A 25,508-nucleotide genomic window follows, 5' to 3' on the forward strand; every position below is an offset into this window, starting at 1 on the left:
TTTCAACTTTGCCATTTAAAACTCTTGGTTTAATAGCTTCCTTATGAGTACCAATCCTCTTCCAAGAAAATCATAATAGGAAATGAAAGCCCAGGAATATCGTATCAATTGAGTGATATATATACTCCGTATGCGCATGATTCAGGGGCTGCTAGAAATAGATAGTTCACAATTGGGAAGCTGAAATCATCTATTTTGTCGTAAAGTTTTGTTTTCAACCGACCCTCATTGTCAATTTCTTGATGTAAGACAAGATATGAAGTAGATTCAACTGTATCTGTAGTATCATTTATCTCTTGTTCGTTGGGATAGATTTCGTTTAATATAGTCGCCAAATTTTGTATTATTTAGTGAGAGAACATTATCTATATAGCGGAACATAAAGTTAAAGGATATTGCTAACTTCTTATCTTTCTTCCTAAGAAGTTCATGTATGAAGTCAGCCTCATAACAATAAAGAAACATGATTCCTGTATTTGGATATCAGAAATAGAAATTATAAACAAATAATTTCACAAGCACTTCATTTTGGTTAAATTTATGAGTAGTGAAATAACATGAAAATATATCTTTCCTGAAGAAAGTAAGAATAGCTCACAGTTTATGTATGTTAGGCAGAGAACGTGTACTAGAAAAAGAGTAGTGAAAAAGAAAAGCTACTTTTGGTAGATGCCTATACAAATGTATGTCTCCTCTTCATGAAGTACATGTAAATTCAGAATTTATTTTTGTTAGGGTGGTAAACTGGACAGTTTGAGATATCTTAGATTAATAACGTAAACTGTATCCTAGAAAGTCCTTGATGACAATCAATAATAAACACACTTATGCCAATTTTCGATATTAGGTTGTCAGTGCATGACCTCATGTGACAAAAGTATCTGCAAAATCATGGAAATTAAAAACATGTAGCCGGCAGTGAATTTTCAAAAAGGTCAAAGATCAAGGCCACATGAAGTTTATGTTTTTTTTTAAACAAACTGTCTTATTGTATTTCACCTGCAATAAAAAAAGATCATACTTTTCTATAACTAGAGGCTCTAAAGAGCCTGTGTGGCTCACCTTGGTCTATGTGAATATTAAACAAAGGACGCAGATGGATTCGTGACAAAATTGTGTTTTTGGTGATGGTGATGTGTTTGTACTGGGCATTCTTGAATTCTATAATGAACTTGGCCCAGTAGTGTCAGTGGAAATGTTAGTAAAAATTTACAAATTTTATGAAAATTGTTAAAAATTTACTTTAAAGGACCATTACTCCTTAGGGGTCAATTGACCATTTTGGTCATGTTGACTTATTTTTAAGTCTTACTTTGCTGTACATTATTGCTGTTTACAGTTTATCTCTATCTATAATAATATATCAAGATAATAACACAAGAGTGCACACGCTGAAACCTTCTATACTAATCATTGATATTATGTTGATAGTCCTAAGTATAAAGCTAAGCTTTATTACAACTGTCACATAAACTTAACATTAACCAAGATAACTAAACAAAGACCAATGAACCTTTAAAAAGAGGTCCAGGTCAGATGAACCATGCCTGGCAGACAGGTACAGCTAACGATGCTTCTATACAGCATATATAGTTGACACATTACTTAAAGTTAAGAAAAATAGACCAAAACACAAAAACTTAACACTGTGCAATGAACCATGAAAATGAGGTCACGGTTAAATAAAACCTGCTCGACTGACATAAAGATCATAAAATATTTCCATACACCAAATATAGTTGACCTATGGCATATAGCATTAGATAAAAAGACCAAAACTCAAAAACTTAACTTTGACCACTGAACCATGAAAATGAGGTCAAGGTCACATGACATCTGCCCGCTAGACATGTAAACTTAACAATCATTCCATACAACAAATATAGTAGACCTATTGCATATGGTATGAGAAAAACAGACCAAAACACAAAAAATTAACTATAACCACTGAACAATGAAAATGAGGTCAAGGTCAGATGACACCTGCCAGTTGGACATGTACACCTTACAGTCCATCCATACACCGAATATACTAGCCCTATTGCTTATAGTATCTGAGATATGGACTTGACCACCAAAACTTAACCTTGTTCACTGATCCATGAAATGAGGTCGAGGTCAAGTGAAAACTGTCTGACAGACACGAGGACCTTGCAAGGTACGCACATATCAAATATAGTTATCCTATTACTTATAATAAGAGAGAATTTAACATTACAAAAAATTTGAACTTTTTTTTCAAGTGGTCACTGAACCATGAAAATGAGGTCAAGGACATTGGACATGTGACTGACGGAAACTTCATAACATGAAGCATCTATATACAAAGTATGAAGCATCCAGGTCTTCCACCTTCTAAAATATAAAGCTTTTAAGAAGTGAGCTAACGCCGCCGCCGTAGCCGCCGCCGAATCAATATCCCTATGTCGAGCTTTCTGCAACAAAAGTTGCAGGCTCGACAAAAAAACGGCAAAATTTCCTTAAAATTACCAATTCAGGGGCAGCAACCTAACAACGGGTTTTCCGATTCATCTGAAAATTTCAGGGCCGATAGATCCTGACCTGATAAACAATTTATCCCAGTCCGATTTGCTCTAAATGCTTTGGTTTTTGAGTTATAAGCCAAAAACTGCATTTTACCCCTATGTTCTATTTTTAGCCATGGTAGCCATCTTGGTTGGTCGGGTCACCAGATACATTTTTTAAACTAAATATCCAAAAGATGATTGTGGCCAAGATTGTGGATTAATTTGGCACAGTAGTTTCAGAGGAGAAGATTTTTGTAAAGGATTACTAAGATTTACGAAAAATGGTTAAAAATTGACTATAAAGGGCAATAACTCCTAAAGGGGTCAACTGACAATTTCGGTCATGTTGACTTATTTGTAAATCTTACTTTGCTGAACATTATTGCTGTTTACAGTTTACTCTATCTATAATAATATTCAAGATAATAACCCAAAACAAAACAAAAATCCTTAAAATTATCAATTCATGGGCAGCAACCCAACAACGGGTTGTCCAATTCATTTGAAAATTTCAGAGAAAATAGATGTTGACCTGATAAACATTTTTACCCTGTCAGATTTGCTCTAAATGCTTTGGTTTCAGGGATATAAGCCAAAATCTACATTTTACCCCTATGTTCTATTTTTAGCCATGGCAGCCATCTTGGTTGGTTGGCCGGGTCACCGGACACATTTTAAACTACATACTCCAATGATGATTGTGGCCAAGTTTGGTTAAATTTGACCCAGTAATTTCAGAGGAGAAGATTTTTGTAAAAGTTAACAGACGACGCCGGACAACGACGACGACTACGGACGCAAAGTGATGAGAAAAGAAAAAGGTCAAACAGATTTGACCATATTCTTGAAAGGTTGTATGAAAAGACCTGTCTAAACCATACTGGACATCAAAGCGTCTCCATTTTTATATGACATGACAACAGTCACTATAACATACAGATACTGTTATTTTATTTGAATGCTAACAAAGGAAATTTGTCTCAAAATAAATTGGTTTTCATTTGATAAGCTCTAGTGCAGGTTCACAAATATCAAGGTGGTAAGTAGGATATGAGTTATGAATTTTGTTCAATTTAAATTAACTTGAACTACAAACATGAAAGGTGGACAAATTATATGCTATCATTCATACTAAAGTACAATTTCGTCTCTGATTATAAATATACTGTTGGAAAAGAGTTACAAAATGTCAGTTCCAAACAGAATTTACAAGAAATTGATTCTAAAAAATATGCATATGTGTGCATCCTATAAATTCCATATAAATCAGGACCCCTTGAAACACGAGGAGGATCAGACGTTTATGTGTTCTCTGGATGAAATTATTTCAATGCGATAGGAATATGAATCCTGCTTTGTATCAGACCAACAAGTTGAGGCAGGTTTTCAAAGTGTTAGTTCACAAACTCACAGAAGGAAAGAATACATGCAACCCCACCTATTTTTGAAATTCAGGGCTGTTAAAAATGAATAACTGGCCTGCATACATACATGCAACTGCAGTTGGAAAATAAAAAATCATTTTTCAATCAATAATCTGTGAAATTAGATTGTAAAGGATTAGATCAACAAGCTAATAGCAGTAACTGATCAATTTATTCAAATAAATAAAGTATAAAATTTATCTATATCACTATGATTAATATTAACGCAAGTTTTCAAGCAATTGTAATTGCAAGGAACCTATTAAATTCATATTGATACTATTTCAAATCACATTTAAACTACGATCTAAAACTAAAATTCCTCCAATACTTAGTTACTATAACTGCTGGTTGATAAGTTATACTTAGAGCATTCAATATTGGAATTAATATATTAACATTTCTTAATAAACTATAAAACACAAATTAAGTTTAATTTGAAAACTTCTTTGTTTAAAATAATTACCGCATTAAAAAGGTCTATGTTTGACAAATTTCTCTTATATTTTGTATTTTTGTTAAGGTATATATCGTCATCGATTGTGAAATGCAAGCCTTGCTTTCAAGAAAATAAAATGTGATAAACATTCAGTACACAAAATATTGTAAAAGTGTGGCTATTTATAGTGTTTCTATAATTAGAACTAATGCTATGATTGTACTCCTCCCGTAGAAGTAAGATTAAACAGTATAGACTTGAGATTCAGTGCTAGGAATGCTTGGTCAGTGGAACAGCCACGTAATATCTCCTGGATAATACCAACTATGGTGTACACATCAAAAAATCTTTTGTTGGTTCTGAAAATAGAAAACAAACAGTTTTTTATTTTTTATAAAGGAGGAAATATTTTGTTGACACCAAATGGCAGTTATAAAAGATCTCAGTTGCTCTGGTAGGGTGAGCAGATCCGGCTTTACATGTGGCACCTGTTGAGTGGCTCTTGTTAGTACAAACCTGGTTAGCTATAGTATTGTTTACAGGGTTATAATTGAATATTAAAACATTCCTTAAAGGATTTATACAATAATATCTAAAGAACAAAACAAAATTAACATATTGGCCTATAACACAGAAAAGGATGAAGTATTTGTAAAAAGGCAATGGTAAAACAAATTGAATCAAAAGAAAATTTGACATATTAACAAAATATCAAGTTTAAGGTGAACATTTCCTTGGATATATTTAAATAATTTAGTGCATTTAACATTTACCTCAGTTGTATAAATTATAATTCTGACCTTTTCCCTCCAATAAACAATTTTAAATAAACTTACTTGAATTTGGATAGTTTCTGGAGAATTATACTGAGTTTTTCCAATAACTTATTGTCTTGTGTAGGTGCTCTCAGTACCATAGCAACCGTTCTAAACCACTGCTCATTACCACAGCTCTCTAGGAATGGAGTCTGGAAAGGTGTGTCAGCTGACAACTGTAGGAAGATATCCATAGCAGCACCCATAAATGCCTGAAAGGATAAATCAGAGTTATTCAATATCCTCTAGCAGTCAACAATTTTTAACTATTAATAATTTTCTCAATAGATTAATATAAGTCTAACTTCATATACATAACTAACACTTTGTTTTTATTTCATCATCTTTAAACATAACTTCATATGCATAACTATCACTTTGTTTTTATTTCGTCATCTTTAAACATAACTTCTTATACATAACTAACACTTTGTTTTTATTTCATCAACTTTAAACATAATGCAAATGTTGTTGTTATCTGTAATAACATTAAGAATTCCTATGCAACTCTATAACATCCTATAACATGCTTCCATAAATTTTTAATTTCATATATGTTCCAAATGCGTAGTTTAAAAGCTCAAAATTTATCAGTCTGTAAAAAATGACATCAAAAAGTATTTAATTGAAAAGCATCTAAAAAGTAAAATTACAAAAAATACCGTACTCTGAGGAAATTCAAAATGAAACGACTAGTCAAATGGCAAAATCAAAAGCTCAAACACATCTTACTATCAAAGAACAACTGTCATATTCCAGACTTAATGCATGGGGTTTTCTTATATAGAAAATGGTTGATAAAACCTGATTTTATAGCTAGCTAAATGTCTCATTTGTATGGCAGTCACATAAAATTCAAGTATGTTGACAACAATGTTTAATTGTCTTGTTTGTATTTTCATTATTTTTTGTTACTTGCCATGTGTTGTCAATTGGTTTTTTTTTAATTGACAATTATTTTTCTAGAGCACCCAAGTTTACCTCTGTATTTTTTTTAATTTTTTTTTGTTGAGCTTAATATTTTTTATTGCAGAGTTTTGTGTGTCTTTTCACATTTGACCATTGTGTTTGCTTTTATCTTAGACTCAGGGTTTTTAATTCCCACTCTGTATCTCCTGATCCTTTAATATCTTTATATTATCTTTTGCCATACCTTATTAATAGGTTTTAGATACTGTAATACAACCGGCGTAGCTTGATAATACAGGAACAATTCTTTACACACGTCTGACTTCAGATCATTCTTCAATACATCAAATACATGGGCAACCAGATCAACTGTTGGATAAATATACAAGTTCATCATTAACATATAACAAAATTATCGTTAGTTCAACAAAGTTAAAATTTTCTAAAGTCTTGTATTCCAACTTTGGCAAAACCATGAAATCAATATGCACTAAAACTAAAAATACAATATTTACGAATTCACGAAAATAATAACAAATAAATCGACAGCATGCGCTTAAATATAAAAGTTGTAAATCAACAGACATTTGTTATTTGCTAAGTTGAAAGGTGAATCTGTATCAGTAATAATGTCAGACAATACTGAGTTTTCACATTTTCACAGCAAATAGACAAAAATTTGCCACATTTTTGTGCCTGTCTCAAATCAGGAGCCTCGGGCCTTTGTTAGTCTTGTATGTTTTTGAATTTAGTGTGACATCTGTTTTCACTGATCCAGCACTAGGGGCCCAGTTGTTTCTTTGACACATTCCCCATTTCAATTCTCAATTACGTATATATTACGTGTAAAAATAAAAATATGAAAGGGAGATAATTTAAAAGTTCTTAAATATTTCATCATTTACTGATCATAAGAAATAAAATTCACAAATATAACCTCAACTTACCTTGTGATAGAGTTTTAAGTATAATAAGAGAGGACAAGAGCCTGACATGTTGGTTAGAACTTCTAAAGTAGATGCCATCTTTTGATTTGTCTAGCTTTGTTGGTGATAAAGGGAAATCACTCTTGTCACTACTAACATCCATAAACTTGACTGTTTTAGATCTGTATAATTCTTCTCCCAATCGTCTTAGTGTGGATGATAGGTTAGATTTCTGTAAATATATAAAAAAAATCACCAAATTCATAAAATTGTGAATTATTGCTTTATCCTTTAAAAAAAAATGTAAATATTGGACAAAAAAAAAGAAATAAATCTGCCTATGCTCCATTACTAGAATTGTTGTTATTTACATAATTTGTGCAGAAATGTCTTGCCAGAAAGATTAAAATACCAAATGGATTGTATATTAACTACTTACCTGTTGGCCTGAGGCTTGCTCTACATTGATAAGGGACCAGTATATAAATTGTAAACAAGGGAGACTAATCCTGAAGTTATTTGGAGGGAATTCTCTCAGCATATCAACAGAGGTAGGTAAGATCTACAAAATATAAACAAACGATTTATTGTAAAACTATTGAAGTATTTCAATTTCAATTGTTTTCTTATTTATACTATTAAATTCAAAATTAAAAAGTGTTACGTGAATATATAATTTTAATAATTAAACAATACATCAAATTGAGAATAAATCAATGAGGCTTTCAAAAGTTTTAAAATTCATTAAATGTGCTTTGTAGGTTTTTTTGTACTGATATTAAAATACATACTGTGGATTCATTTATTTTCATTGTAACCAATTTTCGTACATAGAGGAATACTTTTGATATTTTATTTTGTGGTTTTCCAAAATTCTGCATTTTATCTTACAGTAAATTTGCAGTTTTGCAGTTCTTTGACCATTTACATTCGTGTTTCCCTGTAACCATGAAATTCACAAAAATTGGTATCAAATGAATAATAATGAATCGACAGCATCTATAATTCAATGAACCACTTGTGATATTTTCAAATAAGGTCTTAATTTTTTTATGTCTTTTGGTAATTGGTGTTTGGTTGCTTTTTCACTGATGTATATCATACCCTGCATCTCAATAAAATTTATTCTTAGGACTTTTTAAAAAGATCTTCTGTTACCTTTAAAACTCTTTCCAGTATGTACTCTGTTGAGGAGAACCTTTCTATAGCTCTGGTTGGTTGGTCTGTCACAGCGTATCGTAGATGTGCATCACAGATCCAATCAAGCAATATACCCATGATGTCATAACTACAAGAACTGGTGGAAAACTTGGAAAAAAGGTATAAAGAATCAACATAAGTCTAAACCAGCTTTCTATCATTGCTCCTATCCAGAGAAAAAAACCCAGAGAGAGTACAAAATTTAAACACTTTTCAATTATCTTTAAACAAAAGAAACAATCATCCTTAAAAGTATTTTCTCCCGATCAGTTCACAGAAACAATGACTTTAAACTTTAGATGTTCTACTATCTTCAAAAAGTTTCAAATTATTTCTGAGTTATCTCCCATTGATTAAAACATTACATGTATTTCTTTCGTACTAACTTTTGCTGTGTATTTTAATTTCAATTTGAAACAATGGTAATATATAGAAAAACCTTACCAAATGAAAGCCTTAAATTGTTGTGCTGTCCAAAATCATGGATTTTTTAGATGTGTACTTATTGAATAATTTGTTTATGTTTATTTATCTTTTTGGTTGAATTATTATGATATTTGATAATAAATTTATTGTTTATTTGTTAATATATGTGTATTTCTGGTCTAATGGGAACCAAATGCTCTCCGAATTCTTAGTAATATATAAAGTTGATGTAAAACCTTAATCAATTGAATTCTTATCATCAAATGAATTAAATTAGCAAAATATTCTGTACTATTTTCAACAAGTCCAGATATATTTTCTAAGTTATTTCCCCTGGATCAAACTTCACTCAGAATGATTTACAAAATTGATATTGCTCAAGACTGAAAGATGCCCTGAAGATGTCCCTTAATTATGTTTGTATGTTGGCTTGCTGTCTCATTGATACAAGTAATTGTTTTTTCATTTCACAGTTTTTCCAAAGTTTGCACAAATAAGCTTTATGAAATTTGAAGTGGGTTGACAATTTATATTTAAGAATTGAATGCTTCTTTTTGTAACTTCATTGGGGTGTAAAAGCGTTGACCGAAGTACATTTTTCCGCGCTTCATTTTAAAAATGTGCCCACGGTCAACGCTTTTACAACGTTATGAAGTTACAAATAGAAACATTCAATACTTATAATTACATTTTTTAGCTAGGATCATGAAAACACGAGTTTTATCAATTTTTTTATTTAATTTACCTGTGCACTTTATTATGGGACCACGTGTTATCTTGAATGCTTAGTTTTATTGAGTAATACAAATACTTAAGGAATAACATGTGATGTGCAGTTAGCCAATCAGAATAACGCATTATAATGAAACATACATCTAATGTAATTATTAGTAGATAATCTTATATCAAGGAAATCAAGGAAATTGATAGCCCAGATATAAATAAGTATCCCAGCAACTTTCTTTTGATAACTATTTCCCTTCCCTTCTTTAAACATGTCAAGAGAGATGTGGTGTAGTGGTTAGCGCATCAGTCTACTAACACAATGGTTCCTGGTTCTATGCCTGTTTTAGGGAGAAAATTTTAGGGACTGAATTTTTGGCACTCCCTTGACACCATTTTCAAGTATGGTCTTAAGAAACTACGATAGTCCATCGAAAAGGGACAACATATGGCCAACCTGTGTTAAGAGAGAGCCATATCTCTTGCACTCAAAAGAAACCCTTGTAGATTTTAAAAAAAGAGCTGGCTAATGCCACTACAAGGCAGCACTCTCACCCACAAAGTGGAAAGGGATTAATATAACTTGCACTGACTTGTTTCCTAATCCATTATAAATGAATATGTTTAAATTATATTGAACATGTGAAAGTTACCTTTTTCTCCTTCTGTACTTTGTTTTTTCTCTGTTGTCCTTTCTGTTTAGGTACAAAAGTAGATAAGGCTATATTACCCAGTTCTACTTCCTTCTGTCTTTCTGTAAAGTCTTGCTTTCTCTAAAAAATAAATAATTGCAGTAAGTTGATGTTAATATCATTTACTTTTAAAATTATATTGAGAAACAAAATTTGAAAGATAGCAAATGTTAACTTTGGTGTTTGTAAGCTTTACAACAACAAAAATGTGAAATACAAACATTGTATTGTTTATACATGGTATTTTTTTCTGTAAATATATAGCTTTATGTAGTGTTTGAATACTGTCTTTCTACATTCACAGTACTGATCAGTTAAACATCCATGCATGATTTCAAATCATATTCTGGCTATTCCCTTGAAACACACAAACAAATCTACTTTTGTCTTTAAGTTTGTGTATGTGTTTTTAGAGAGTGGCATATTGTTTTTTTGTTGTGTTTTAAAGGGGTTTTATAGTATACGCATGCTGTCCAAGTCTATATAATATTAATTCTTAATGAAATAGTGTACAATGCATTTAATTTCAATTAAGACAAAAAAAAGGGACAGCTGAAGCACGCCTCTGTGGGTGGGATTTTCTTGCTGCATTGAAGACCCATTAGTGGCCTTCAGCAGTTATCTGCTCTTCATTCAGGTTGCTGTCTCTTTGATAAATTCTCCACTTCCATTCTCTATTTGAAGATGATAGAAAAAGGTTAACAAATAACATTGTGTAGAACGCCACATGCGGGATGTCGGCTATGTTTGACACGGGGTGGCAATTTCGGAGCAAAGAAAAACTATCAAAGTAAGTTCAAGTATCAAAATTTCTTTTTTTAGAATTCTGAGTACCATATAATGTATTGCACGGAAGGGACTGAAATACAATCTTTTTCCTGCAAGCAGAAGCAGTCGATTTCAGTGCTCTGTTTTCTCAAACACCTCTCTCTCCCTAGTTTTCTGTGTTGCAGATTATGAGGATTAATATGCAAATTTCTGGATAAACAAGAATGTGTCCCCAGTACACGAATGCCCCACTCGCACTATCATTTTCTATGTTCAGTGGACCGTGAAATTGGGGTAAACCCTCTAATTTGGCATTAAAATTAAAAAGATCATATCATAGGGAACATGTATACTAAGTTTGAAGTCAATTGGACTTCAACATCATCAAAAACTACCTTGACCAAAAACTTTAACCTGAAGCGGGACAGACGGACGGACGAACGAACGGACGGACGAACGGACTCACAGACCAGAAAACATAATGCCCCTCTATTATCGTAGGTGGGGCATAAAAACAAGTTTTTAAGAAGGAAGCTGGTATTTGGATTAATTCCATGATATGAATTCATTTTGATATAAATGATAGGAGGGAAAGTCGTCTAAAGTTATTTTTTATCCAGAAATTTGCATATGAAGCCTCAAAATCTGCAACACAAAAAACTAGGGAGAGGTGTTTGAGAAAACAGAGCACTGAAATCGACTGCTTCTGCTTGCAGGAAATAGATTGTGTTTCAGATCCTTCCGTGCAATACATCATATGGTACTAAGAATTCTAAAAATAATTTTGATACTTGAACTTTACTTTGATAGTTTTTCTTTGTTTCGAAATTGCCACCCCTTGTCAAACATAGCCGACACCCTGCATGTGGCGTTCTACACGGTGAATTACCCTGAAGAATGACAAGAAGCAATATTTCAATATGCAATGTATCTAAACAAATCTATCACCATCAGCAATTCCTTAAACCTAAATTGATTTGAGTTCTTACTTGTAAGTTTGTAAGTCTGGCTTGAACACTGACAGCTTGTTTCTCTAGCTTGTCATGCTGACTTTGTAATGTCTCAAACTGAAAAGAGATACATTTATCAATATATCAAAAATATTAAATAAATATTCAAATATCTTTTTTAGTTTAAGTTTCTTTTCTTTTTATTTTAAATATGAAGTTCTTATATTTAATTGTTGGTTTCTGGGGTTTTTGACACAAAATAATGTATGTGTGCTATGCATAGTAGTCCTTTTTGTCTTCCTGTTTAAATTGTTTATTTTCATTATCTATCTTTTTGAAATTAATCAGGTCATAAGATGCCTTTGATATGTTTTTGATAAATAGAGAATAATACATGGCAAAATCCGTATCATGTCGTATCATCCCGAGACACCAATATCAGCCCAAGGGCCTTTAGGCCCGAGGGATGATATTGGTCAAGGGTGATACGGCATGTGATACGGATTTTGCTATGTATTATACGCTTTACCATATATTTCAACAGAAGACTGTATTATATTATATGAACTGTTTTCTGATCTATAGCACTGGGTTACCTTCAGTTCTACTTTTGTCTTGATTCAAAGCCCTTAAAAGAACTGCTCAATTACTTATCCGAAGCACCTGGGTTACCTTACTATTTGCGTGCTGTTGTTTTAAAAATATTTTATTTATTATTGTATTTTTTGTGTGTCTTGTATTTTTTTATAATTCCATTTAGTGTGCCAAAAATATAAAAGCGTATCGTTTGTGACGTCACATACCAAACAATGACATCATTCAAAAAATTGTGTCACGCCCGAATGGCCGTTTTATTGGACCTATTTTGAGGAAATTTTTCTTAAGCAAAAAAAAAACAAAACAAGAATGTGTCCATAGTACACGGATGCCCCACTCGCACTATAATTTTCAATGTTCAGTGGACCGTGAAATTGGGGTCAAAACTTTAATTTGGAATTAAAATTAGAAAGATCATATCATAGGGAACATGTGTACTAAGTTTCAAGTAGTTGTGACTCTAACTTCATCAAAAACTACTTTGACCAAAAACTTTAACCTGAACTTCGCACTTTCATTTTGTATGTTCAGTTGACCATGAAATTGGGGTCAAAACTATAATTTGGCATTAAAATTAGAAAGATCATATCATGGGGAACATGTGTACTAAGTTTCAAGTGGATTGGACTTCAACTTCATCAAAAACTACCTTGACCAAAAACTTTAACCTGAAGTCGGACGAACAAACGAACGAACGGAGGCACAGACCAGAAAACATAATGCCCCTCTACTATCGTAGGTGGGGCATAAAAAATGACTATGTAAAAAAAAAAAAAAAAAAAAGTAGGGGTGTGATAAAGGGTAAAGGTGTGATAAAGGTTATGCGATAAAAGGTAGGGGTGTGATAAAGGGTATGCGATAAAGGGTGCGCATCAAAGTTGCGCGATATGGATTAAACAGCAGGCTATTTATCACATATTCAAAACTAATGTATTTACTACTAAACATATGATAAAGTATAATTATGATATTTTCCCCTTGATGCAAATATAAGGAGATGTAGTTTGATACCTAATAAGAAAGTTAACCACCAGAGAACAAAGAACCAGGATAGGAAGTATTAGAGGTCACAATGTAGCATTCAACAATGAGGTAACCCCATACTGTCATGAAGTCCTTGGATAAAAAGTGAAACTATTCAAAAAAGAAATCTAATGGCCTGATTAAGGCTTCCTCGGAAATACTCGTTATTTTCTCCTTATGGTTAACTGATTGTTGCTTGCATAATCTCCAGTGACAACTATTTCATGCACATTCTGGGTGAATTGTCAGAGTATCTATTTTCAATCAAATTGCACTGAAAGTGTAAATATCATATATTCATATCAGTTTCATCAGAAGCATATGACAATATGATCATATTAGACCCATTATGTAAATATTATGATAGTTTATCAACCCAGTAGGTGTAAATAAACTCATCATGTAAATATAACCTGATTTGTGAACATAGTGATAGTAAAATAAATAGTTTACCTGCTTTTAGTAAATACATTTACTAGTATACTGATATACAGAATTATACTGTCAACCATTTTTTTTTCAAAATATTTTATTTCATGTATAGCCTTTTTAAGGTGACATGCTAAGATTTATTTTTCTGTAAGCATATTTATATAATGGAAGTTCCATTAAGTTTATCATACTCCCTTTAGTTTTCAACTAGCAAAAGTCACCAAAACAGATCTCATCCCAAAAATAAAATGGTTAACAGTCTTTATACACAAGTTTTGGGCTATGAACACTTGAGCAGAACATAATTAAACAACATCATTCACCTATGTATTTTGTATGTATTCACCACTTGTTTGATTCACATGTGAATTTAAATAAAGCATATTGTTGTTAATGTTATACCTGTGAATAAAGTAGGTGAAAAACTGAAGCATGGATTTCAATTTTTCAGTTTCATAGGAACAGTTATGATGTTGTGGCTTGCTTGCTTAATTGTATTAATGTTGGGTCAAGCATTGTAATTAACATTGGCATCTACAATCAATAGATAGGCAGGGTCTCAGCTTAAATACAATATACCTAAATGATATAAGTATAATGCAGAGTATAATGTATACATCTGAAGCCGTGCAATCTATTGATTGTAAATGTCAATCTTAAATGCAATGCTTGAGCAAACATTTATTCAAACATAGCATACAAGCCAACTAAACCTGCAAAGTACCAGCATTTGGACAAAAGCTCTAAATTGAAAAACAACTTACATCTTTTTTCATGGCATCATTTGCCTTAACTAGTGTTTCAAAGTTGTCTTTCAATCTTCTGTTTTCTTTAATTTTCTCCTTTAATTGTATTTCTATCTTCACTATCTCTTCTCTGTATTTCTGTAATAGAATAATATTAAAAGTTAACAGATAGGAAACAAAAACATTGGTACCCTCTCCTCCAGAAATATCAACCACAAGATGAGCAATAAGCTCCTGCTCTCTTATGATACCCCAATTTTATTTTTTTAGGAAGAGAGGGGACGATACCAAAGGAAAATTCAAGCTCTTAAGTCAATAAATCAGGGATGTGTCCATGAGGCAAAGCGGATGCCCCCACTTGCATATAACAATACAAAGGGACATAAATCAACAACCAAGTTTATAGGGCATAACTCATGAACAGTAGAAGTGACGCCACCCAATTTTGAACTTGATCTGTGTTTTATGTTCATAAGCATTGTTTATAAGTTTTATAACATTTGGTTGAGACAAACAAAAGTAATTAGACAACAGAAACGAACAATTTAGCAATCAGAGAACAGAAACCAATTTTAGGGACAGTCATAATGTTCTGGACTGAAAAGGGTAACACTTAATGCCCCCTTACAGCTGGTGCATAAAAACCTAGAACTATAAATTTTATACTAATCATTAATTGGACTTTTATATCAGAAGCTGATATCATTTGCTGATAAACGGTAAACATCCTGTTCAAGATAAATGAAGAACATTTGTATATACATGTATCACATACATAGAGACAAAAATAATCTGATCTACCTAAATATTAATCGGGTTTAACTCTTCAGTATTATAAGTATTCAATACAGGAACTAAAAGAATTGGTCTAAATATTAAAATGGGGTTGTAGAAATCAACATTCTTCTGGAGCTATGCTACAAAAAGCCTGAGGACTATCAATGGAGTTTTCATCTTTCGATTTTATGAATAAACTACTCCGTTGGGCCTTTCTAGGGATAACCTGTCATAGGACATATTGTGACGTGTTGGTATTTGCTTTGTGACTTCAATTTTCCATAAAAAAAATGAATTGGAAAATCATTTAAGAATTAGGCATTGGCCATTCTAATTTATACTTCACGGTAAATGCCATTAACTGTAATATAGTAGACTATAGGGACTGTAAATTTTGAAATATGTCTTTATTAGGATCTGTTTGTATGGCACAAGACAGTACTGTTTGTGGAATTTGTGAAGAATCGTCAATACTTAAATGGATATGTATGGAATGCGATTTATATTTATGTCAGGACTGCTATGTGAAGTTTCACTCAAAAAGCAAAACATTGGCACACCATCTAGTAATGGACATAAAGGAATATGGGACCGAACAAATGTTGGACAAAATTCTCAAAGTCAAGATCAAGGAAATAAATTGTGACGGATCAAAACATTGTGACCAAAAATGCAGTATTTTTTGCTTAGATTGCAATAAACCAATCTGCTCCAGTTGTGTAGTAACATGTCACAAAGACCATGATTTTTACAAGATTAGTGAAATTTTCGATAAAAAAATGACCAAGCTGAAAGACATGAGAGTTAAAAGTGAGGAGCATATTTCTGTATGCAAACACGAAGAGCAAGAACTGATAGTTATGATTTCCAAAGGAAGTAAAAAATTTGATGACACAAAGACAGAAATTTTGCACAATCGAAAAATATATATGGATCTTATACAAAATCATTTTGACAATCTTTTAAAAGATGCGGAAAATCAATGGAATTTAACAAGAGAGACTATCAATAGAGAACTAGAACTTATCCAAAGAAATATTCAACAAATGGAAGCGCAAAAGAAAAGAATAGACCAGATTTTTAACCCCCCAAAAATCTCAGAAATTCTCACATCAAATCATTCACATATCTCTCAAAGTTTACCATCAAAAAGTGTTTACCAAATGTCATTGCAACAGGCCAAGTTTATATGTGGTTCTCTATTAAAAGACAGTAATAGGCTTTATTACTTAGGACGCCTCTACAAAGGTCCTCATTACAAAATGATTGGATCTTATTCAACAAAAATGAGAAATGTTTCTAAAATAATTCACTTACAAAATAGTTCTTGCATCATTGCAAATTATAATGAGGAATTAATACAAAAAGTTAAATTTGAAAGTGATGAAATCAAGGTTGAAAATGAGATAAAGACAAAAGTGTTTGATCTAGCCATGATGCCTGATGGCAGACTTCTTCTTTCTAAAGAAACCTCAGATTTAGAACTCATAAATATGGATGGGGGTAAAGAATTGTTTCACTCTTTCTTTCCTTTCTTGACATTTGGTGTGTATGTTCATAAAGAGGATATATTTGTTGGCCTTGCAAAATCTATAGAAAAATTTCGAAACTATCAAGACGGTAGAATAGTTGTATTGGATATGAAGGGACAAGTAAAATGCTCATTTGGTAAAGAACATAAATCTGGAAAACCACTCTTTATCTGTCCAACAAGAATAGTAGCTAATTCTGAAATTATATGTGTAATTGATACCTTAAAGGGAGATAAAGACAATAATGAATTTGAGAAAAGTAGGATAGTTGGAATAAATCATAAGGGGGAGGAGCAGTGGACATATTCAGATAAATCAGGATCTCAACATGAAATGTTTTATCCACAAGATATAACATTTACCTCAGCAGGTCTTATTCTTGCAAGTGAGTACTGGGAGAATTCAATACATGTAATCAATAAAGATGGGGATGTTACTGGGTGGATTAAGATACAAGATATTGGTTTTCAAATGTTTCTTGGGTCTCTGGATGTTGATGATCAAGGTATATTATGGGTTGGAAACAAATCGTGCAATCAACAAGCTGAAACTAGAAAAATCTATTCATTCAAAATTTCCTAATTTGTTGGATACCATTTGCTTTTTAATAAAAAAAATCTTTACTCAGACTTTGTGCTTATCATTTTATATGACATGTTATTACATTTTCAAATCAAATTGAAAGTTGGGAAAACTAAAACAGCACACATAAACATCCCAAAACAGCCATAACCAATGGACAAGAGATAACATTGTATGACAGAACCTTTTTAACCTTTGAGGTTACATGTTCTATCAACATTGTCAACAGAGACAAACATATGTTATAGCAAAACAAAAATCTCAAAAAGACTAAAAACTAGATTCTAAGCTCTGGCACAGAGATATGCAGGACAAAGTATAAAAAAGATGTGGTATCATTGCCAATGAGACAACTCTCCACAAGAGACCAGATGAAACAGAAATTAACAACTAAAGTCACAGTACAGCCTTCAATTTTAAGAGATTAAGATTGACATAACTTCATTCTTAAATTTTAATCAAGACATCTAAGAATTATTCTAGTACATGTACATGTTAGGCAAACCTGTCAACTAACCCGTATTCTAACATTATGTTAGGAAACAAGTAGATTCAGAGATGAAGATATTTTTATAGCTTATCTACAACAACAGACACAAACTAATGATGTTAAAAAGAAGGAAATAAAAACATAAGAATAATTTCTCAAACTTATAACAGATATCAGGAATCATCAGCAGGAATCTATATCGAGTGACTCTTATCTGCTGATTTTCTATTATCAAGCTTGATAACACATTTCAAGGTGAATACTTAGTCCAAATAATTATGACGTCTTGAAAGGCTATTATATTTTTTTTCTTTGACGCCTTACTTATTTTGGACTAGGTGAATACTGTTTATTATTAAATAGGAAGCTTTTACTTTTTCTCTAATATGAAATAAACTCATCATAGATACCAGGATTGATTTTTTTTTTAAAGACTTATCAGTGATGCTCTAATAAAAAGTTGAAGAGGCAGAATAAAGCTGCTAAAGATTAAAGGTATCCAAAAAAAAGACCAAACCATGAAAAATGAAAATTGACCAATGAACCATGAAAAAGGACAAGATGCATAGCCAACAGACATGTACACCTTACAAATAATATGATAGACCTATTCCTAATAGTATTAGAAGAAACAGCCTTAGCCAGGAAAACTTAACATTATCCAATGAACCAATATAATAAATAAGATGTACATGTGGTACGATTGCCAATGAGACAACTCTTCACAAGGGACCAAATGAAAAGAAATATTATTATTATCATTATTGATATATTATTAACTTTAGGTCACTGCACGACCTTTAACAATGGGAAAGCCAATTCCACATAGTCAGCTATAAAAGATGAGGAAATGACAAATGTTAAACAATTCACATGAGAAAAACTAATGGCCTACTTAATGTACAAAAATGAAGGAAAAACAAATATGTAACACAGAAACAAAGGACAACCACTGAATTACAGGCTCCTGACTTGGGACAGACACATACATACAGAATATGGCGGGATTCCAACCCTCCCCTAACTTGGGACAGTGATGTATTAGTACGACATAAGAATAAACTATAACAATCAGTTGAAAAAGGCTTAACTCATCAAATAGATACAAATAGATATACAGATAACAAATACACAGAGTGGGCATTGCCAGATGATTACTAATACTGTTATAAATTCAGATACAATGGCCCACAAAATTCAAAATACAACAAAATCTAAATTTATCATGGGCACATCACCATATTTGTAAGGAATTAAAATAATAATTTCTAACAAAAAATAATGTAAGAATACATTATTATATTAAATATATAGAATTACCCCTATATATCTAAATCATCATTCCAGTTGCAGATGTTGTAACATAAACAAGTGAATCTGTGAGCTACTGCTCACTATAATGATACCCTGCCCCACTAAAAGTATAAGGTAAACCGGAAGTTCTTGAGTGGTGAATCTCAAAATGCACCAGACGGTATAGCAGATTCATATAAACTCTGAAACCAAATTTCAGAAATCCTTGTAATGCAGTTCCTGAGAAAGATGCTACCAATCAAAGAGCTGATAGCTCTGAGGTGGAAGAAGGTGAATAAAAGGTAACCTGAATTACCACAAAAGCAGCCCCACTTACAAAGGCTGCTTTGATCTATTATCGTTATGATGTTTTTTTTTTCTTCAAACAAGAAAAGGTCATAAGTACATGGATTTCCCATCCGTACAATCATTTTCTATGTTCAGTGGACTGTGAAAATTAGGTAAAATCTTTAAATTGGCAGTAAAATTAAGAAGATCATATCATAAGGAACACATGTGCACTAAGTTTCAAGTTGATTGGATTTCAACTAAATCAAAAACTACCTCGACCATAAACTTTATAACCAGAAGCAGGACGAACGGACAGACCAGAACACATAATGCCCACAAATGGAGCATAAAAATAGTAAGGCTTGTTACATACCCGCCAACTTTTGAAAGTTCCCATAGGGGTTTTTAGTGCACAACAACAATTTTAAGGTTACAATTTTAAGCGAAGTATTTTGCACGATCTGGATTGTCTAGAAAAAGTGTCATATTTGTATGATGAACTTACATGCCTTTTTCTTAAGTCTGTTTGCATGATTCTAGTTATTAAATCGGTAGAAGAGATGAAGCTAGCAGATCAGTGTTTATTTTCTTGCGTAAGAATATTAGATGCTTGTTGAAATTTCCAATTTTGAATTATGCACACAAAGATGGACCTTTAACAGGTTGGGAACAACACTCCAAATGAGGGGTAACCTTATTGGAAGAACATTACAACCCACTGTAAAAATTGAGCACATTTTTATTCATATTATTTGATGAAACTTTCCCCCAAAAACTATGCATCTATTAAGTACTAAATATGTCAAAAAAATTTCTGTTGTTTCTAAACATATCTTCTTTATTAACTTGACCCCTCATTTAGAAAAGTTGTTTCAAATATAAGAATTTTCCCACTTTTGAGTTTAATAAAAATCTTTAAAATGTTCTTTCTATTTTTTCAACATTAAAATGACCCCTTGTTTTAGGAACAGTCCCTTATTTAAGGGACACCACTCATAATTGGCGGGGGGGGGGGGGGGGTCCCAACCTGAATACAAAAATAAAATATGTTACAACCAGTATTATGTCAATAAATTAGTGAAAAACAAGAATGTGTCCTCAGTACACGAATGCCCCACTCGCACTATCATTTTCCATGTTCAGTGGACCGTGAAATTGGGGGAACATGTGTACTAAGTTTGAAGTCGATTGGACTTCAACTTCATCAAAAACTACCTTGACCAATAACTGTAACCTGGAGCGGGACAGACGGACGGACGCACAGACCAGAAAACATAATGCCCCTCTACTATCGTAGGTGGGGCATACAAATACTATTTACTATCTTTATCATGTTTATGGTAGTACAGTAGACTCCGGACAATCGGATACCCAAAATTTCAGCTAAAAATATCCGATTACCCGATATATTCAATTAGACGATGAATGTATATTCAATGAATATTCTACAATAATAAGAAGATCTATTGCTTAATATGTGAAAGGGCTGGAGGATTGATGGAGTGATTTTTATCAGTTACATCACCACGATGTTTGCGAGAAAAATTATCAGCTGATTATAATATGTAGCTAATGATTAAATTTGTTTCCACTTGCAGTTTTTAAATCCTATATTTATTAAAATCAATCAAATGTCCTTGAAATTATTATCTTCCATCCATAGTTTGTCTTTACTTGTTTAGTAAACAAATTATTTACATTTTCACACAGGTAAACTAATTTGGCTATAAATAGATCACAGCATGTCTGAGTAGAATCTCTTATGATCTAAAATCGTAATTGTTATAATTTTATTTCTTTAAATAATCAAATTTAGATTTATGAAAATAATCATGATTGATAAAATAGTATTGCATAAAGTTTACGTTTTCAGAGACTATTTATGTTTAGGTCATGGTTCTACAGGCTTCTTCACATATTTGTAAACAAACCAATATGGCCGCCAAACGTGATTACCTTTGCACATGTGAAAAAAATATTTCTGACCAAAGTCAGATTTCTCTTGTCAAAAGGGATTTATATTTATATTGCAATAAATTATTCAGAAGGAGGTACATTCAGTTTCAATTATATTTCTTATTCTATGAGCATTTAGAGTTTAATCAAATTCTCCCAACAGTAACGTACTGCTCTTGTCAACTGAGTCTTGAATAATTTTATAAATAGATTCAAACCATTTGAAGTAAAAAGGCATCTAATTCACATGACAAGGAAAACAATGAATAAAGACACCAATTTAATAAGAAATAGATCCTTTTTATTTATTAAAAACAAAATCTTCTTGTCTGCAAGATTGCAAATTCGTAACTTCAAGGGCGAACTTGTAAACAGGGCGAGTTGTCCCGATACCAAATCCACGCATGCGTACTACAGATATCTCCGGTAAAAACATCCGGTTACAAGTAAACAAATAACGTTCATGGATTTCATGTGGATGAGATGAAATCTATTAATTTACATAAATAAAAAGGTCATATTTACGATAGTGATTGTTTTTCAATCCTAATTTACAAATTAAATGATTCAGATGCTTAATGATGTGTAAAAATCGGTGTCAGGAATCTTAAGTTGTTATGAAATTGTAATACACAGAAACGAATGCGGCATACGGAGGCTCAATGAGTTTAAGTCGGTCCCATAGGTCTTCAGAAGACTTGACGTCTTCTTCCACCAAAAATGTATTGATGGATGGCTTAAGGACGTACGGATGGACAGACAGAGATTAAACAGTATACCCCAATTTTTTTTAAATCAGGGGTATAGTAATCCTACTAACTGTTACAATTTTCATGAAAACATTGCCATTTGAGAATTAAGACTCTGTTGTGGAATATTGACATATTATAAGATGTCCATGTGAAGAGTAAATAGTGACCACATTGCAAAAGTTTTATGTATTAGTTAAAAAGTAAGAAAATTCAGATAATCCTTTCAAAACTGTGTTGTATTGAAACTAGTTTTGTTATATATAAAATTTGAGCAATGTTCGGCTGCAGGTCAAGATGGCCTTAAGATTAATGAAAAATAAACATAAAATTCAAGTAGATTACATATACTGTAAATTCAGAAATTATTGTGAGGTTTTTATTATTGCGAATAATGCCACTGGGTGAGAATCGCAATAATAATAACACGCATTTTAATATCTGGTACAAATGTCTTGATGCACATTTTTTCGAAATCGCAATAATTTATCTCTCATCTTTGTTCATTCTTCAAAAATCGTAATAATAAATGCCCCCAATAATTTCTGAATTTACAGTTGCCTTATCTACCAGATACCTTAATTTTAAAAATCTTTCAAATTCAACCAATTTTAGTTTGCTTTTTGGGTTGGCCTTAATTTGACACATCTGATTTAATCAATAGATGATAAAAAATATCTCTAACACTTTGTACTTTATCATGTGATATCATTTGACAAAATTGGACCTTATGCAGTGTCCTATATACTTATTCATGTTATCGTTCAAGGTTAAGGAGCATGAAAAGGTGAATGCAAAATAAAAATATTTTTTTTTATCTACCTCATACCTTAATCTAATATTTCAAATTCAACCTATTTCGTATTTGCTCTTTGGACTGGCAATATAATTTGACACATTTGTTTTAATCAATAAATGATAAAGAACTATCTATAACATATTGTACAGATACATGTATACGTTATCATATGATCATGGGACATAATTGAACCTCATGCAGTGTCATGTATATATACATATACTAATTCATGTGATCAAGCCCAGTCAAGGACCAAGGAATTCCTTGTCATATGACATCAGAGGTAAATCTCAAAAATGATTTCAACAATAATTGATACCCGTCTTTTTATCTAATATGGATGTTGAGATTCATGTGATTTGTGAAATGTTGTTTTGAAAAATCAAATCATTATTTCTGCAATGCATTTCCATACAGGTAATATATTTGGTACAAAAATATAGGATTTGGATGTCTTAATATTGTTTTGTTAAGTTTATTGCTTGACAACTCAATGGTTTAGGTTTAGATGAGAAAATGATTGAATTCATGACATTTTCCGTTTTAAAATTTGACTGCCTAAAAAGACAACTTCCAAGTATAACAAATACAAATGTGAAAAATCAAATAGCTCATTTCTTATAAAGAATTCTTCTTTGAAACCTTTCAAAATGTTTATATCTCTCAATTTCATAATATGTTTAATTGTAAGCATGATTTTTAATCAATTTCAGATTAAACTGTTAAAATATATGTAATATTTGCTACTGGACACTAAGCAGTCATCCATCCACAATCAATCGAGGATTGTTTATGCTGACATTGACTTCTTTTACATTATGGCACAGAAACAATCTCCATTAAAACAGGAGGTAAAAATTCCTTCCGTGTGTCAAATGTGTGATGAATCTTCAAACATAAAATGGATGTGTATTGAATGCGATTTATTTTTTTGTGCAGAATGTGAATCAAAATTTCATAAAAAAAGTAAAACCCTAGCAGGACATGATAAAATTGATATTGAACAATGTGGAACTGAGAACATTTCTAAAGCGATCCACAAAGCAGGACTTAAAAATATGAACTGTGAAGTACATTCCGATCTCATTTGTGTTCTGTTTTGTCAAAATTGTCAGCAACCAGTCTGCACAAAATGTTTACATGTATTAAAAAATAAACATAAAGAACATAGGCTATCTTCACTCAGTGATGTGTATGATGAAAAATTCTGTGAAATGAAAGATTTTCAAAACAGGATAGGAGAGAATATTCCATTTTGTTCAAAGATCCAAAATGAACTCAAACACATGAGGGACAGTGGAACCAAACAATACACTGAGCAAAGACAGATATTGATACAAAAAGGCGATGATGTCATAACAGAATTTCAATCAACTATAAAGGTACTTTTAAAGGAAGTAGAAAGTGAATGGAAGACTTTAGAAGGAACATTAAAAGAAGAAATAAAAGTAATGAAAATATTAAAGGATCACATGGAAAAAGAAAGAGAAATTGCTAGCCAAGTTAGTTCTGCTTCTGACATGTTAACCAAACTTTACCCTTCGTCTGAAAAAATGCTTTTACCAAAGAAATTGATTTATGAAATGATTCTAAAACAGGTTTCATATAAACCATCTAAAACATCACATGATGATATGAAAGGAATATTCATGGATTTTCTTTGGAAAATGGAAGGTCAAAATTGTAAATTGAAAAAGTCTTATCAAACAAATCTAAAAGGCATTCAAAAAATTATATTACTTGACAATAACCAAGCAATAATTGGGGCTGAAAATGATGAAGATGTAATCAAAGTTCATTTTGACAAAAAAAATGATATGAAAGTTTTAAAAGCAATACCTAAGACAAGAGCTTATGACATGGGGAAAATGCAAAATGGTGATATTATCATTTCGGTCCAAGAGAGTAACTTAAAAATGTACAGAGAAAAGGATACCATAGAAAATTTACATTCATTTTCCACACTGAAAACTTTTGGTATCCATGTAAATAAAGACAACGAGATTCTGGTTGGGATAAGTACTGGATTGCCAGAAAAAGAAGAAGAGATAACAAAACCAGGAAAGATTGTTGTTCTAAATTGTGAAGGAAGTGTTAAAAGAACATATGAAAATATAAAAAATGAACATTCTAAAGAATGCTGTGTATGTCCTACCAGAATAGTCACAAATATAGACAATACAATATGCTTCATAAATATATTTAGAAAAAATGAACAGGGAACCCATGAAGGCATAATTGTGAGTATCGACCACAATGGGAAACGGATGTGGACATATGGAGAAGACAGGTTTCAGTTTTGTCCTGAAGATATTGCAATTATGAATTCTGCTGGATGTATTTGCATTTTGGCTAATGCTAACATTGATATTATATCCAAAGATGGTACTTATATCGCACAATTACGAACTAAGATAACAGACAGTTTAGAACCAAATACC

General features: G+C 31.9%; 1 protein-coding gene across 1 annotated transcript in view; it reads right to left on the reverse strand.

The window, feature by feature from the left end:
- Window positions 1-4,105: 4,105 nt before the first annotated feature.
- LOC139484282 (coiled-coil domain-containing protein 138-like) overlaps window positions 4,106-25,508 on the reverse strand; it is a 35,575-nt gene continuing 14,172 nt past the window's right edge. Inside the window, exons 6-14 of the mRNA XM_071268017.1 lie at window positions 14,617-14,736; window positions 11,840-11,917; window positions 10,044-10,163; window positions 8,200-8,349; window positions 7,481-7,603; window positions 7,063-7,273; window positions 6,360-6,484; window positions 5,228-5,418; window positions 4,106-4,750 (exon numbers count right to left, since the gene is read on the reverse strand). Coding sequence (XP_071124118.1) covers window positions 4,603-4,750; window positions 5,228-5,418; window positions 6,360-6,484; window positions 7,063-7,273; window positions 7,481-7,603; window positions 8,200-8,349; window positions 10,044-10,163; window positions 11,840-11,917; window positions 14,617-14,736 — 1,266 coding nt within the window. The 3' untranslated portion in view covers window positions 4,106-4,602. The remainder of the gene's footprint in view (window positions 4,751-5,227; window positions 5,419-6,359; window positions 6,485-7,062; window positions 7,274-7,480; window positions 7,604-8,199; window positions 8,350-10,043; window positions 10,164-11,839; window positions 11,918-14,616; window positions 14,737-25,508) is intronic.

The sequence above is a fragment of the Mytilus edulis genome, chromosome 8, assembly GCF_963676685.1.
Source record: "Mytilus edulis chromosome 8, xbMytEdul2.2, whole genome shotgun sequence".
Taxonomy (NCBI): Eukaryota; Metazoa; Mollusca; class Bivalvia; order Mytilida; family Mytilidae; genus Mytilus; species Mytilus edulis.